Source organism: Scomber japonicus, chromosome 4 (assembly GCF_027409825.1).
Source record: "Scomber japonicus isolate fScoJap1 chromosome 4, fScoJap1.pri, whole genome shotgun sequence".
Classification (NCBI taxonomy): Eukaryota; Metazoa; Chordata; class Actinopteri; order Scombriformes; family Scombridae; genus Scomber; species Scomber japonicus.
Genome location: NC_070581.1, coordinates 6,529,877 through 6,545,408, shown reverse-complemented (window position 1 = coordinate 6,545,408; position 15,532 = coordinate 6,529,877). Strand labels below are relative to the sequence as shown.

The following is a 15,532-nucleotide window of genomic DNA, read 5'->3' as shown; positions in this document are numbered from 1 at the left end:
TAGTAGGTCATTAAAAAGCAATAGCTCTCTGGTTGTGGTATACTAAAATAAGTCTATACTTTGACTGTAGTGTTAAGTAAATGAAGCAGAAAATGATGTAATTTTTGTATAGTTGGTATCGCCATCATTATCAACAGGGTGCTTCAACCTTCCCGTCATTATAAACCCTGCTGGAGGCGTTCACAGTTGACGTAGCGGTGTTACAATAAGTTGAAATGGTTTATGGTGGGATATATTTTACGTCTAAAAACTTCTGACCCTTTCCCAGCTTTGAGTTTATCTGCAGTAATAGAATCCCTCTCTGACAGACGAGAGCTAATCCCTGCAGCTCGTCCACACTGAGACACTGTCTGTTTCTCCTCACGCTGTAATACAAGACTGGAGAACAGTGCTCCGACTCAGCCGGCAGCGACTGTGCAGCAGCCAAACAGCAGCTTTCAGCGAGGCCAAGGACTGAACCTGAGACTGATACAGTATGTGTATTTCCAGGTTTGACTGAAGGCAGCGGAGAGGGAGAGAGAGGTGGTGTCTTAGAGAGCTGTTACATAAGCTATTTAATAGCAAGCAGCCATACAACTATCATAAAAACTTATTATAGGACAGCAAGTACATTTCTAGGTGTTAGAAAATACATTTATTGATATTCTTTTGATATTCATAATCAAGAAAGGTTTTTGCACAAGACATTTTGTTCATTTCCTAATTCCTGACATCTTTGATAATGTGATAAAAAGCACTTCCTTTGGTAAATTCTCTATCTTGGAGAGAGTTAGATGAGAAATTGATGCCACTCATGTTGATCTTCCTATCTGACTCCCTGCAAGTAAACACATCTTCCAAAATGTCAACGTTTTCCCATGGCTGGATCTACCATATGGGCAATCTGGGAAAGTGACCAGGAGCCTTTGAGCAGAAAGGGGCCCTCAATGATGGGAGAGAAAAAAAGTACAATTTTTTTGTCAGGGTCCATAGAAATATGACACAAGGCATGACCCACTCTTTTAATGCTGATAGTTAGAAATCTAGTATGTCCAAAACGAAATATGAGGCAGCGTTATCTATTAGAAAGACAATAAAAGTTAGGTTGTATCGACGATTGTGTGGGAAAAATGATCAACTAGCTGAATGAGCATGAGTTTTAGTGTCCAGGGGCCTTGACCATAGCTTTAATGAAGTTCTACTACCAGGTATACTGTATCTAGTCAGTAACTAGTTGTAGAAAGCTGGTTTTCATTTGAAATGCTACCTCATTAAAAAATGTCAGTCAGTCGGAAATTAATGCTTTAGAACTTTTTGTCACGCTTCCTCTCTGTATTATCAGTCAAATGATTCAGGCTACAGATTGTAAAGTTATCAGGGCTGTGATAAGGGTTAAGGTCTGCCAATAAAAGAAGGCAGGATATTAGGTTGGCCTGCAAAGTTAATTGACATTTCTCACTCTTACAGCCAGTAAATTGTAAAAGTGATGCAGAAAAGCATGAAAACGCTGCCCAATAGGAAGCACATGAATGTTGATTTGATGTCATACCAACTGGTCATTTAAGATATATGGATTGTTCAGCTGTGAGGGGGTCAGGGGGGTCTTCACTTGGGTCAGTTATAGTGAGATATTTAACAACAGGACAAGACAACCCTTTGCTGTTGCGTTACACACCGAGCTCGGGTTTCTGGGAAAAGCTCTCATGTTCTGCCAGTCCAAACACGAGGGCTGGGACAGCGAGGCTGTGTGGGAGAGAAACAGCTGCTTTTCACATCTCTTCATGTCTTCCACACAGCGGGGCCATGTTTCACACCCCAGGGAGAAAGGCTGTTATAGTCGGTAATGTGTCACAGCTGGATAAAAAGAGCTAATTGTGTCTGCTAGAAGCTGATTAATGCTGACAAATGTGGCTATGGGTCATGAATATCATAAGCATTAGTATTTCATGATTTATTTGTCTTATCATTATAACAGGCCCCAGACTTCACTTTATACAGTTTATAAATTCCCTCCAGGCAGAAATTAGTATTCTATACTACAAAGAAAAATCATTCATTATCCTAAACAAGGTATTATGTTTGTCCATCATGACCGTAGCATTTTATATCATCTGGCAGTGTCATACACCATCAATCTGCTGTTAAAAACACAAGCATGACCTACTCTGGATGCTCGGGCTGTATGGATCCTCAATCCAGATGGCTGGATCCAACACTCTGTAGATAACCTAGGCCAAGACATACATACATATTATACACACTCATTACATATTTTAACCAGCAGAGCCGTGAAATAATAATGACATCAATACCAACATATGAGGTCAGCTGGTGCACCACAGATTGTGGTACGTGTGTACACTGAAAATCTTGTGCTTTCTCTTATTATTTAAAAGGTTCTTTGTCCTTTAGGTTGGTATAATGGGATTTGGTAAGGGTCTTTTTGGAACACATTGCTTTCAAGTGCAAGATCTGTTTAATTGATAGGATATAGATTGTTTGGAAGCTGACAATACAATGCTACTTAAGTCAAGGCTTTATTAAAATTCATGTATGTTTGGGTTAATACTCCTGTCAGTACCTCTAACCAAGGCACTGGCAAACAGAACTGGAGTTGATCCCCTGGCATCGCACTGTGGCTGGCACCAGCTCATAGTGTGTGTTTATGGGATGAGTCATATACAGAGTATCAGTTTCATTTCAATGTATGTGAGTACTGAGGAAAATGCAACAAAATAGCAACTTAAGAAATAAGTAAGAAATCTTAATCTTAAGGTATGTTTACACCTATAGTCCATTCACCTCGGTTGCATTTGCTCTTTGGTTTGGTTTAGTTTGACATGGCAACATTTCAAGGGAATCAAATTGTATCAACACAAGCCGTGTGGGAGCTGTGTCTCCCTCTCTCTCTTTTCATTGGTCACAAATGTCATTGGGTCGTCGGGCGGAGAAAGGAGGGTTTGTTTTCCTTCCGGGATAGCTATCCAAAAGAAGGGTTGGCTACAGGAGCTGGTTTAATCCAAGTTACATGCAATGCTTCCTGCAGATGGGTTGGATCTAAGTCCCATCACATTCATACCACAAACAAACTGTATCAGAGTTTGTAACTGGACTGAGACTTTCTTCAACAAGGTCTCAGTCCATTTGTTTTGGTCCACACCTGAGTGCAATTGCTATGTTCAAACCTGCCCAAACGAGCCAAACCAAAGGATTAAACACTCCAGGGTTCGATACAACCAAACTAAACAAGGAAGGTATCAAAACGCCCTTCATCTTAAAAGGAATGGTTTCACATTTTAGGGAAATTAGCCTTTTCGCTTTCTTACCTAGCCTTAGACAATAAGATCGATACCACTTTTGTGTTTTTACGCTAAAAATGAAGCCAGTGCCAGCAGGCGATTAGCTTAGGGTTAGGGTTAGCATAAAGACTCAAACTAGGGGGAAACAGCTAGCCTGACTCTGTCCAACACCTCTACATTTTACTAATCAACACGCCATATCTCATTGTATTTAAATCAGAACTAAAAAAAGCAACAGATTTTAAAAATATTCAGACAGAGCCAAGCTAATGTAGTATTTCCCCCTACATTCAGTCTTAATGCTAAGCTATGCTAATCAACTAAGAGTGGTAATAGTGCATTCCAGTTGTACCCAAAAGTCAGAAAGTTCTCATTCAAGAATTTCAATTGGAATAACCCCTGAAGTCTGATTTCTGACAAGGAAAGTTAGATGAACCTTATCTGGCACTGTCCAACTTCTATTAGTGGATATCTTGCTACGGTGTTTGTATGAGCATGATATAGCGAAATGTATTTTTATCAACTGGTATTGTTCTCAATAGCTAATCTGGCTACAACTGGTTTCTTGACTTCTAAACTGGAACGATTCAAACTCATATGTGATGTCATTCCCAGCTCCAACTTCCATCTTCTGAGGTAAATGTAACGCGGCGTGAGACATGAGAGTGGTTTTGATCCAGTCATCTAGCTCTTGGGAATAAAGCGAATAACCATATTACCAAAAATGTGGAACTATTCCTTGAGGTCTGCTGTAAGTATATAGTGGTATACATGTAACCACAACCATCAATGTGTCATTTTAGGTTATTCCTGTAATCAATCACTCACCTCTCCCTCTGTAGATGGTTCGATGTCAGAATAGCGTGACTCACAGATGACATCATTAATGTTTCGTAAAGGACCCTGGGATACTCCTGGAAAGGTACTAACACAGTCGTGGGAGAAGTAGCGGTAGATCTGCCAGGTACGACCGAAATCCGCCGACCGCTCAATCAGCATGGCTGCTGGACGGAATGTCTGCAAAAGAATGTTGAAGACAAAAAATCCTGGAACATATTTGCTTGCAAAATTAATTTGGCTGGCGACTAGTTGATGCAGGTCAATAAGCTGACGACAGGAGCTTTTACCCTACCTTGAAGGTCATAATCAGGTGAGTGAAATGAAACTCTGCTTCCAGATCCAGTTGGACAAAGACATCCGACTTTCCTGGGCACAAGACAAACAGAGAGAGTTCCATGTTAAGATGATAAGTGTATACAAAGCTAAAATTTTCCTTCACAGATCATTACTGTCACTTAGATTGTAATCATCATTCATAAACCACCTCCACTCGTTTTTCCATCTATATCATCAGTTTCTGACACATGGGCGACAGAGAATAATGGCTAGCAGCGGTAAGTAAAGTAGCAACCCTGCTTTTGGCTTGGGGAATGGCATCTTGACAGGAAAAGGCATTCAGTCTTGGCAGGAGAAAGTGTAGAGAGCATGTCGGAAAAGCCCACACACTTCCTGAGTTGTAGAGCAGCAACTAGTCTGGAGGGTCATTTCACTCTAAGGACCACTTTCAGTCTTGTTCTCTGTGTTTGGCATTATGCTATGATACAAAGCCAAGAGGACTTTTCCCATTTCTTCATAAGAAAGCTACACCACATTACCACTACAACCAAACTACTTCTACACTGGTGATTTGCAGATAAACCACTAACACAGCTCTTTCATACATATAGTACATGCCAAATAAAAACAGATTCATGGAAACTTTGCATCAGTTGCATGTTTTGCAGAAACATATGTGCCAACACACATCCATGTATCCTGGGAAACCACCTTTCTCATGTTTATGACTTGCATGTGATGACAGTGTAGATGTGTGTGGTACACCTTTACTTTCCTGAGGCATAGACTTTGAGAGCATTAGCAAGCAATGGAAAATGTATTCTATCCATATGGTCACTCTACCTACTAAAGATTCATAAATACTTTTATGTAAAGAATACCTCAAATTAATTATTATAGATGATTTTTTTTGGCATTTATGTGACAGATGAAAGCATACAGAGATAGGAAACATGGGTAACGGAACAGGTAAGATATATAAAAGGGTCAGCATCTGGAATGGGTCTTGATCAGTAGGTTACTGGGACATGCCCAAGTATCACTTTTTTAATAAGCAACACTATATAAAGGGTTTAGAAGCTATGTGTGGTGTGGCCACATATCATTTTTTTAATGCAATCAAATATAAAAGGTTTATAAGCTGTATTTCATGGTGAAAGTGTACAGAGATGGGAAATGTGTGTAAAGTGAGGGGTTTGACATGCAACAAATGTCCACATCTGGAATTAGTCTAGATCAGTGTGCTACTGGAACATGCCCAGATACTGTATCATTTTTTAATAAGGAATACTATATAAAGGGTTTATAAGCTGTATTCAATGGTGAAAGCATACAGAGATAGGAAACATGGGTAAAGAGAGGGGTATGGTATGTAACAAAGGTCAGCATCTGTAATGAGTCTTGACCATTAGGCTATTGGAGTGTGCCCAGATACCACTATTTAATATGGAATCCAATATAAAGTGTTTATAAGCTTTATTCAATGGCTTCATTAATGGTTATTAAGGCATTAGCTGCTACTGAAAAGTGAAATGAAAGCTTGTTGGGCTAATTTAGTCTATCGTGTTAGCGGTGAGCCTACTAATTTTTAAATAAGGGCTTTTGAACCAAGAGTCTTCTAATAGACCTTTATTAGTCCAGGTCTTAGAACCCTGTTAACCTTTGACTTTTATAACTATAAGTGTTTATTATAAAGTGCTTAAGGCCAGGGTTTTAATGATGAGTTAGCATTGGGCTGAAGTGCCTGGTTAAACACATAAGGTAAGTCGTTTCCAAAGTAGAACAGCAAATATATAGTCATAATCAAACATATAACAGCAGTTAGCAATTACAAGAAGGAAAAAGATTGAAAATAAAGTGGAGGAAGGGTGTGATATAGATAGAGCTGAGGGGGAAAGGTGGAGAAAGAGAGAGTGTGTTATACATAGTAAGGAAGGAGTGAGAGGACAATTAAAGTGTCAATAGTGTTCATTAGGAAAGACGTATATACTGACTTTTAATGGAAAGGACACACACGCAGAACACACCTATTTTACTGTTTAGCCAACACTCACTCACAGTCCTGTGTAATGTCTGAATGTATGCATGCAATCCCAGGAAATGACCTTTTCGATTAACGAGCGTGCACACAATCAGAGCACTGTAATCCATATCAAACAGGCCCACTGTGCACGCCATGGAAAAGCAATAGCAACCCAGAGTAAAAATAACCACCAAACTTCCTGTCCCCCTTCTTTCGTCTCTTTCTCTCTGTTCTATTCTGGGTCTGCTAGTGCTGGACGCTGCTGTCATCAACAACACTCTATTACAAGCAAAATAGCTCACAAACAGCTGAAAATGAGACTTGTATCCATCTGGCTCCTCGGCAACAGACGTGAGCTTCACAGCCGCTCACTGCCATGAAGATTTATGCGCAAGAGAATTTATATCAGTTCAATTTTTATCCCTCTCCTCGTCCTTACTACTGTTCTCCCACAAGTCTCTGTTATTCCCCTCAACTTTCACTTTTATCTTTCCATCAGAGCTTTTTGCCTTCTCTCCTTCCCCTCTCATCCCCCTCTTTCTCTCCCCTCTGTGAAGATGCCAGAGCAGGGTTTACTCTGTTATTAAGCCCATCTGCTGCTGGTCAGAGGAGTGTGCCCACAGTGCGTGTGATGTGTGATCTGTGTTTGTGTGTGTGTGTGTGTGTGTGTGTGTGTGTGTGCGCTCATGTGTAAATTTAATACTGCTAAAGCTCTCTGGCACTAACAGTTGCTTACTGGCTGTAGTTTCAATGAACTTTTAGTACCTTGTTCGGTTTCCCCCCCCAATTTTTATCCCTCTTTCTCATCAAGATATCCTCACCTCCATCTTTTTTATATGAACTCACTTCTTCTATTTCTCCATCATCCCATTCCTTTATCAAATATCAATAGCTCTGACTATACCAGCACCTAATCTACAGTATAGTAGTATAGTAGAGGCCATATTATGACTGTTATACTCCACTGTTTTCTATCTCAACACAAATATGAAAGTATACAGGGATTTTTCATACATCTAACAATTTGGACATTTTCAGAAATTCTATCATTAACCACTCAGGAGTTAGATGTAATGTAAGGCATGGTAAGTTATTGTATGATTACAGAATAGGGTTATATAGATGTGACATTTTCACTGCAGCAAAAACTGATTCTGTCATATTACTAGTTGATCTCTAGTCTATTGCTTTTACTTCTGTGCGTTTTAACATTATTATTTTTTATTTATATTTTGTACATCACGTAGTATTACTTCTGTGCTCCTCATTGTCTTATTGTCTCTATAAATAAAGTTTATCATTAAGTTTATGCTATAAATGAATGAACTTCCATATCACAGCTGCATAGTACTAAAATGAACGAATGCATATCTGATTGGACTGTCCATCTTTCTTTTTCCTCTTTCACTCAGTCATTATATTTTACAAGAAAGACATCATGTTTTGAGATATTACGAGACTATTCCTACTCTGCTGTTAGAGAGCAGATGAGAGCAATCTGACAGCTTTCATGTGACAAATGGAGAATATACCTTAACCTCAGAACAAATGATTGCACTTACATGATGACTTAATAAGCGGGCATATACTGAAGCAGTGACAGGAGTACAGCAGGGACCTGGTTTTAGCAGTTATGACATCAGAAAGTGATTAAAGCTCAGTGGAGTTCATGCTAATGATATTAAGGGCAGCAGGAATCTACCTGTCATACAGTCTGCTGTCAATTATGTTATTGCTCTGCAGGTGGTATTTAATTTAGAATGAGATATGGAAATTAACAAGATGTACAGTATATGTGTCAAACCAACCACTAGGCCTCATGCTTGAAGCCTCATCTTATGGAAAACAGTTTGAAAGTACTTCTGATGAGGCATAACGTGCAGCTGGTTCCCTAAACTTTAAATGTGAAGCACACTGCAGTCCAAACAGATTTTTTACAAGTTAAAATAGATTATGAACTGTCAGGAAATACTAAAACATCCACATGCAATCCAATAAATCTGTACAAATAACATATTACATTATTATATTATGAGTTTTTCCTTGAAATATGACAGCTTTTTTCTAAGAAACAACTTGCTTCTGAAAGTATAATGTGTTTTTCTATGACTTAATTCAGCACAATTTTAGCTCAGTAGTGCATGGAGGAGATCAGCAATGAGTCATTCATTTGTTGGCATGAATATCTTGTTTATCCTCCTCCAGCATGACATTTACCTTACTCATCTTACTCTTACACAACTGTAATAACTTACTGTAATCTATCAAGTGTCAGCCATCCATAAATCCAGAAGATTACATTATAACTCGTATAAGAAAGTGGTAACAACTCACTTTCTATCCTTTTCACTGTATTAGTTTGTAATCTAAATGCAGACTTTGAATAAATTGTGCATCAGGAAGTCTTCTCACCATTCTCGGACTGCCACCAGGACTTCTTGCGGTGTGGTTTGAATGTGGTGATCACGTTCTCTATCCGGTGATTGATGGTGTTGTAGACGGGGTCGTACGGCCGCCTGGAGTCACAGTCGAAACACTTCTTCTCATCCTGCACCAGGACAAGAAGAGGTCGAGGTTAGGCGGTCATAGGTGAAAGACTTCAGGGGTCAATGAGACAGAATGTGGAGAAAGGATGAGGGCCGTGCACATAAACTGACCTGCAGATGACTGACAATGCAGTAAGGCTCTTTCCTCCTCATCCCACATGTGGACGAGGCCTTCAGGTTCTTCTCTCGTCCGACCAGTAAGTCTCCTGTTGCTGGGTAACAGCTGCCGTGGGCACAGCCGTGGCTGGTGTCAGGCACCTGGCCGACCGCAGCAGCCAGGACTAAATGAAGGAGGGGCAGACAGGAAATGAATCAGAATGAACAGGATATAGTGATGCAGAGTGGTATCTCGCTTTAATAGAACACCCATTCATGAGCTTGTATTTGCAAATAAAGTCAACTTGAAATCAGTGTCCTAAAGGAAGAAACAACATCAAAAAGCTCTTATCACTTCCTGAGGAAGAAAGGCTCCAAGATGGGAAAATAAAGTGCAGGAAACTCAAGAACAACATATGTGGGTTTTAATGTACTAGCACAGATCTCCAAACCATGTAGCTGCAGGTTTTCATTCCAACCAAGCAGGAGCACACCAGGCTTGACTCATCAAATCAACTGATAGATTGATTGGTTGAATCATGTACTTTTGATTGGTTGGAACAAAAACCTGCAGGCACACAACCCTTTATGGAATAGTTCGGACATGCCTGTATTAGCCAGAAGAGGAAATGGATGTGAGACCAGAGTAAATGGTCAATGGACTGTACTTTTCTACTCTTTTTTGACCACTCAAAGCTCTTTTACACTACAAGTCACATTCAACTATTCACACACATTCATACACTGATGGTACAAATATCGGGAGCAATTCAGGATTAAGTATTTTGCCCAAGGACACATCCACATGTGGATTGGAGCAGTCAAAAATCGAATCGAATTAGTAGATGACCATAATACCTCCTGAGCCACAGCCGCCCAAGAGTGTGTCTTATATCCGAGTCATATTGTTCTAGTAGTGAATCTATATTTGTGTGTTAGGTTTTGAAGCACTAACAACCTGGAATAAATGCTCTGCATCAACTGACCAGTCATCAAGCCAACTGAGACTTTATTGACTTGCTGATGAACATAGTGGAGAATCATGCAGCTAGGAGAACCAGCTATGTTTGTCAAGCGTTGGTAGAGACAGTAAAAGGTAAAGGTAAAACTTTCAATGTAAGTGATGGAGGCAAAAAAACTACTTTATCAAAGTTCATCAAAGTTTCGTAGAGGTCTTGCACAGCAGGCTTTTGAGGGGGCTCATGGAGGTGGACACAGGAACCCCGCAACGACAGCTACTGCTTGTGATCAAGAGACTCATTGTTGAGACAACATGCAGCGGGAGGGAGGCAGGGGGAGGATTATCTCAAGGCGACCCCGGCAGGTTAACAGGCTCCGCTGTCTGCAGGGGTCCCAAAGACCTGACCTGACAAGGGGCCCCTAGCTACAGGCTAAATCTAGAAACTAACCAATGAGGGTCATCTTGAGGTCAGCTGACACATACCAGCAATGGTTGGAAGTGTAAGATCTTAAGATGAAGTAATTGCTGTCATGGTTAAAGCTTACAGATGGAGATGCAGCATGAATATATATGTGGAGGGGTTAGATGTGACACAGCAGCGCAGCATCAATGTGACTGAATATCCCTGCTATGTGTGGGAGTTAAAATAAACCTTATAAAGCTTCATGACAACCGGCAGCAGCAGTCACACATTCCAGCAGACATCTTGACGGGAATTTCTCCTCCTACATGCCTCTGGGACCTGAACCTCTCTCTGTGTGTGTGTGTGTGTGTGTGTGTGTGTGTGTGTTGCTAGGAGGAAATTGGTATGAGGAGAGTGGAGACCCAGAGGTCCGGCTGTCAATCTGTACTCTGTCCACAACAGGTGTTTCTAATCCTCCCTCCAGTATGTGTATACGGAACAAGTTAAAGCTCGACAAAACACTCTGACATCGTGGATAAAGTTGAACAAATGTGAACGCTTCATCTTTTACTGCATCAGTCTGCTTTGTATTAACACAGTTGGACCCATTCACACCTTGTACACTAGAGAATCTGAAGGTTTAATGTCTTGTTGAAGAGATCTTGACTAAAGCAGCTACTGACACTTGAATGCTTTATGACATTTATTTCATATAAAAACACATTTTTTATACAAAAAAGGGCAAAACAATTTATACGCTGTCAAAGAATATTATTCTGGGCTCAAAATATCTCACTTTCAGGACTGAGGCACTTGACCAAGCACAGTTTCTGAGAGAGCTCACAATCAGCAAGCTTTTATTGTACGACTCTTTGGGCAATGCTACCAGTTATTATGGCTGACAATGGATCTATTCTTAATTATGTTCATCATCACAGCGTCTCATTTAGTCTCTTTGTTCACCCTCATTCCTGGAAAGCGGGTAATGGTTTCAAAATGTCCCTCAGTGCCTTGCATTACTTTCAAATGACTGCTCGAATGCCTAAATTATAGCTCTCCTCGGTAACATTGAGCACCTGAAAGCTTTTTTGGAATCTAGATTTCTGTGGCAAACACAATAGGAACAACACAGCATACTGTATTCAGTCAGTTCAACATTTGTCCCTTACCTGCAGATTCCAACTGTATCAACAGATTGTAACTGACCAAATCTTACTTCTTCTCTATAATTGAGTATCTCTGCTGTCTATAGACTGCACAATGGTGAGATTTAAGCTGACAGGCATGAAGGGAGACTGTTGCAGTACCTGTCGGTGCCTGGATGCTCTCTGCAGGTTTAAACTCACTGATTAAGGTAGACAGAGACGGTGCATTATCACAGCCTGACACTGCTATAGATAGGGAGATGGCTGGGAACAGTGCAGAGGAGGATTTCTCATGAATACACACACATATACATACACACACACACACACACACACACACAAATACACAACCTTGACACACACTAGAGGAAACCTGTGTTTGCCTGGCATGTGGACAGGTCTCATGTTGGTGCCAGCCAAGTAAGTGAGCAACAAGCAGATATGTGGTTAACAACACCTAGAGTATATGGAGGCTCTTACTGCCTTTACAATATGTGCACAAAATACGTGTGCTTGTGCACGTAGTCACACTCATTTACACTAACAGCATTAGAGTATATGGGACAATGATGAGTGGTTTAGTCAAATTTAAAGGGTTAAAATGTGAAAATAAACGTATGAATAACTTGCACACATTCTTTTTTTGTGGAACCAGCATAAAATTTCTGCTTTTAATCCATTTTGAGAGAATATAATAGAGGATTATGGCAAAAATGTCTAAGTGGTGTAACCATAAAAACTTTGTACCAAATAATTCAACTTGCTTCAAAATGCTAAATTCTCAATAAAACACCATATCAACTAGTTTGGCATGATCTGACATTATAACTATAAAATAAAGGTAATGGAATACTATTGTATTAATCTGGGGAATCATATCAATCAGGAACCTTTCACATTTTTTTAATCAGTATAAGTCCGCTTAAATACACTGTAGGTGGATAAAATATTGCATATGTATCATTCTTTTGTAGTTACACCATTTGACATTTTGGTAAATGGTGCAAATGTCATTTCAAATGATATAAAACCAACAAAAATACAAAATGTACATGTTAACAAACCTGATGCTGCTTCTAAAATTATTTTTTTAAGATATTTTTGAATTGCTCATCTTGCCAACCTTTATTTGTCACTGACCCATACTTCACCATTGCTGGCACTCAAATCAAACATCCTTGCACACATGCTTTCAAGTGAATGTAAACATCATGTATGCCCTTGTTGACTACACAAAAGACCCGAGCTGCTTAACATGTACCATTATCAGCGACTGACATAATGACGTTGTACCCTTATCCTTTATCAGAGAAAGAGGAAGAGAGTGTGAAAAAAACACAAACAGTGCAAAGAGAAAAAAAGATGAGCGTGAAAGAGAGACAGAGCACAGTGCCTTAAATAAAGACAGTGAGAAGAACCATCCAGACACAACCTGATATCCATTCAGGAAACTGTTGGCACGCACTCAAAGGTTTGTGTGTAAGTGTGTGTGTGTGTGTGTGTGTGTGTGTGAGTGTGTGTGTGTGTGTGTGTGTGTGTGTGAGAAAGACCAGGGAGGGTGGAGGGGTGAGGCAGACGTCTGATATGTCCCATAATCACTAGGTTTCTTGTCAGCTTTTATCTCCCGTGTTTCTGTCTGTGTTTGTTTGCCTGTGAAAATCTACGCAAGCTTCACACCTCTACTCACAACACGAGCTGAGCTGATAACAGAGCGGAAAGCAAGATTCAACCATTGAAATGACTAATGAAATTTAAAGTATAAAGTTATTATTACAAAGTGAAACACTTACTTTTCACAAAAGACAAATGAAAACACATTATTCAGGTTCACAATTTTTCAAGTGTGTCTTAAATTCAAGTGTCCATATGAACAGTAAAAGAGGTTTTCCTCTCTGTAATCATTCCACCTGTTCATACTGACTATTAAAAGATCTTTAAATGTGCTTTCAATGTAAAGTGATGGAGGACAAAATCCTCAGTGTGTCCACACAGTCATTTAAAAGTAGATGAGAAGCTTCTATTCAGCTTCAGCAGTGTGAGTTAGTCATATCAAGTGATATCTGACACATTTACAGTCTTTTTTAGCATCTAATTCCCTCTTTGTGTTTCCCTGTTGAGCTGTGGTGGAAGTATAGTAACAAAAAGAGGGACTTTGGCACTAAAAAGACATAGAAGACTTGAAAACTTGAAATATTGTGAACCTGTCCTTTAACAATAACATTCATGAGTGGTGTACTTGACAGTAATAATTGGACTGATGCTTGATATAAATCGGGGAGAGCAGCAGCACACAGTGAAGGTATGAAGGTGAGATAAACAGAAGGTGTGATCTATTCTCTGGTAGACTCTTGCATTCACAGTGCTTAACAGTAATGTGGTGAGCTAATATATACTTTAAGTTTAGAGGCTCTAGCTGTGTAGAATTTAGTGGCATCTAGTGGAACAGGAAGAAATTGAATATATGTACAAAAGTATGTTTTAATTAGTGTTTAATCACCTGCAAATAAGAATAATTGTGTTTTCATTATCTTAGAGTAAGGCCTTTATATCTACAATGGGAGTGGGTCCTCTTCCACGGAGCCCACCATGTTGTACTGCCATGTTTCTACAGTAGCCCAGAATGGACAAACCAAACACTGGCTCTAGGACTTTCTGTGTTTTTCGTGAGGTTCAACCGTAGATTCTCCTACAACACATGGTTGACAATCTGCAACCTCACCGCTCCATGCCACTAAATCCTCCACACTAGTTCTTTAAGACGTCATCATGTTACTAGAATTCATCCTGAGAGTGAAATTTGTACCAAATTAGGTGCCAGTCTGTCGAGAAATTTAGGAGATATTTCACTCGATATATGGAAACTTCTGTTGGTGTCAATGAAAACTCAGCAGATCGGTCCTCAGCGTTTATTGGCTAGGCAACATGGATATCAAGTACAATTTTGTGTACAATTTTGTGGCAATCCATCCAATGGATGTATTAGTCTGGGCCAAAGCGGTGGACTGACCAACCAACAGATCAACCAGCTGACACTAGTGTGGCTAAAAATACCAAACATCTGGACTGCTAGTAGCACAAAACCAGCAATTTGAGGCCGTAGACTCTTGATGGAAAATACAATTTCCCAATTCATCAAAACAGCTTAAGGCCTGTGGTGACTTTCCAGATGACTTGATGCCTTGACCCAGTTCAAGTGTAAAGTAGGCTGGCAGTTGACCAGCACAGGCCTGATGCTACTTTTCATCCCACTCAGAGTAAAGTTAAAAGTGTAGTTTGCCTCCAGAGGTGATATAGTGGATGATTAGACATCAGAGTTTCTTTCCATCTTCTTTTACTCTTTCTTTCCTCTGTAGCCATAAATGGAGAGGAGGTAGGGAGGAATGCAGGCTGACAGCTGAGAGAAGAGAAAGGGGGTGGTGGTGGTGGTGTCGCTGGTGTGTGTGTGTGTGTGTGTGTGTGTGTGTGTGTGTGTGTGTATGCCCAGTTCTCAGCTCACAAAGCACTGCTGTTGAGCAGGACACGCACTGTAGCCTTGCATCATAGCGCGCACCATTCAACTTGCTTAGCTCCTCGTAGCCGTACGTCACATTAAGGTTTATTATTAGCCTGCTTTATCACGTAGGGTCACAATTTCCATTTTATACCACAAAGAGTGCTTTTTCTATCCATGTCATACATCATTTTGGCAGGACGTAAAGCAGGTGACAGACTGCTTACCGTTAACCTATTCTAGGATAGTTTAAAAAAAGGCATCGTATCATTATACTCGTGAAAAAAGGACGATGAAATGTGACTCGGAGCCAACAAGTCTTCCACATGAAGTAATGCGGTAACTGTCAGAGGCACTGATACAGAACGCACGATGTAGTCTGCAGGGCATCCGACTTACGTTCCCCCCCTCCACTACACGCAATCCCCAAAGGTGAACTCTACTTTTATTCCTGGCTTTCATCCCTCCGCCCTT

General features: G+C 40.2%; 1 protein-coding gene across 1 annotated transcript in view; it reads right to left on the bottom strand.

Moving 5' to 3' along the window:
- lamb2 (laminin, beta 2 (laminin S)) overlaps positions 1–15,532 on the bottom strand; it is a 53,536-nt gene that overhangs the window by 25,989 nt on the left and 12,015 nt on the right. The window contains exons 3-7 of the mRNA XM_053316955.1: positions 9,075–9,244; positions 8,830–8,965; positions 4,411–4,484; positions 4,107–4,295; positions 2,144–2,207 (exon numbers count right to left, since the gene is read on the bottom strand). Of these exons, the coding sequence (XP_053172930.1) occupies positions 2,144–2,207; positions 4,107–4,295; positions 4,411–4,484; positions 8,830–8,965; positions 9,075–9,244 (633 nt within the window). The remainder of the gene's footprint in view (positions 1–2,143; positions 2,208–4,106; positions 4,296–4,410; positions 4,485–8,829; positions 8,966–9,074; positions 9,245–15,532) is intronic.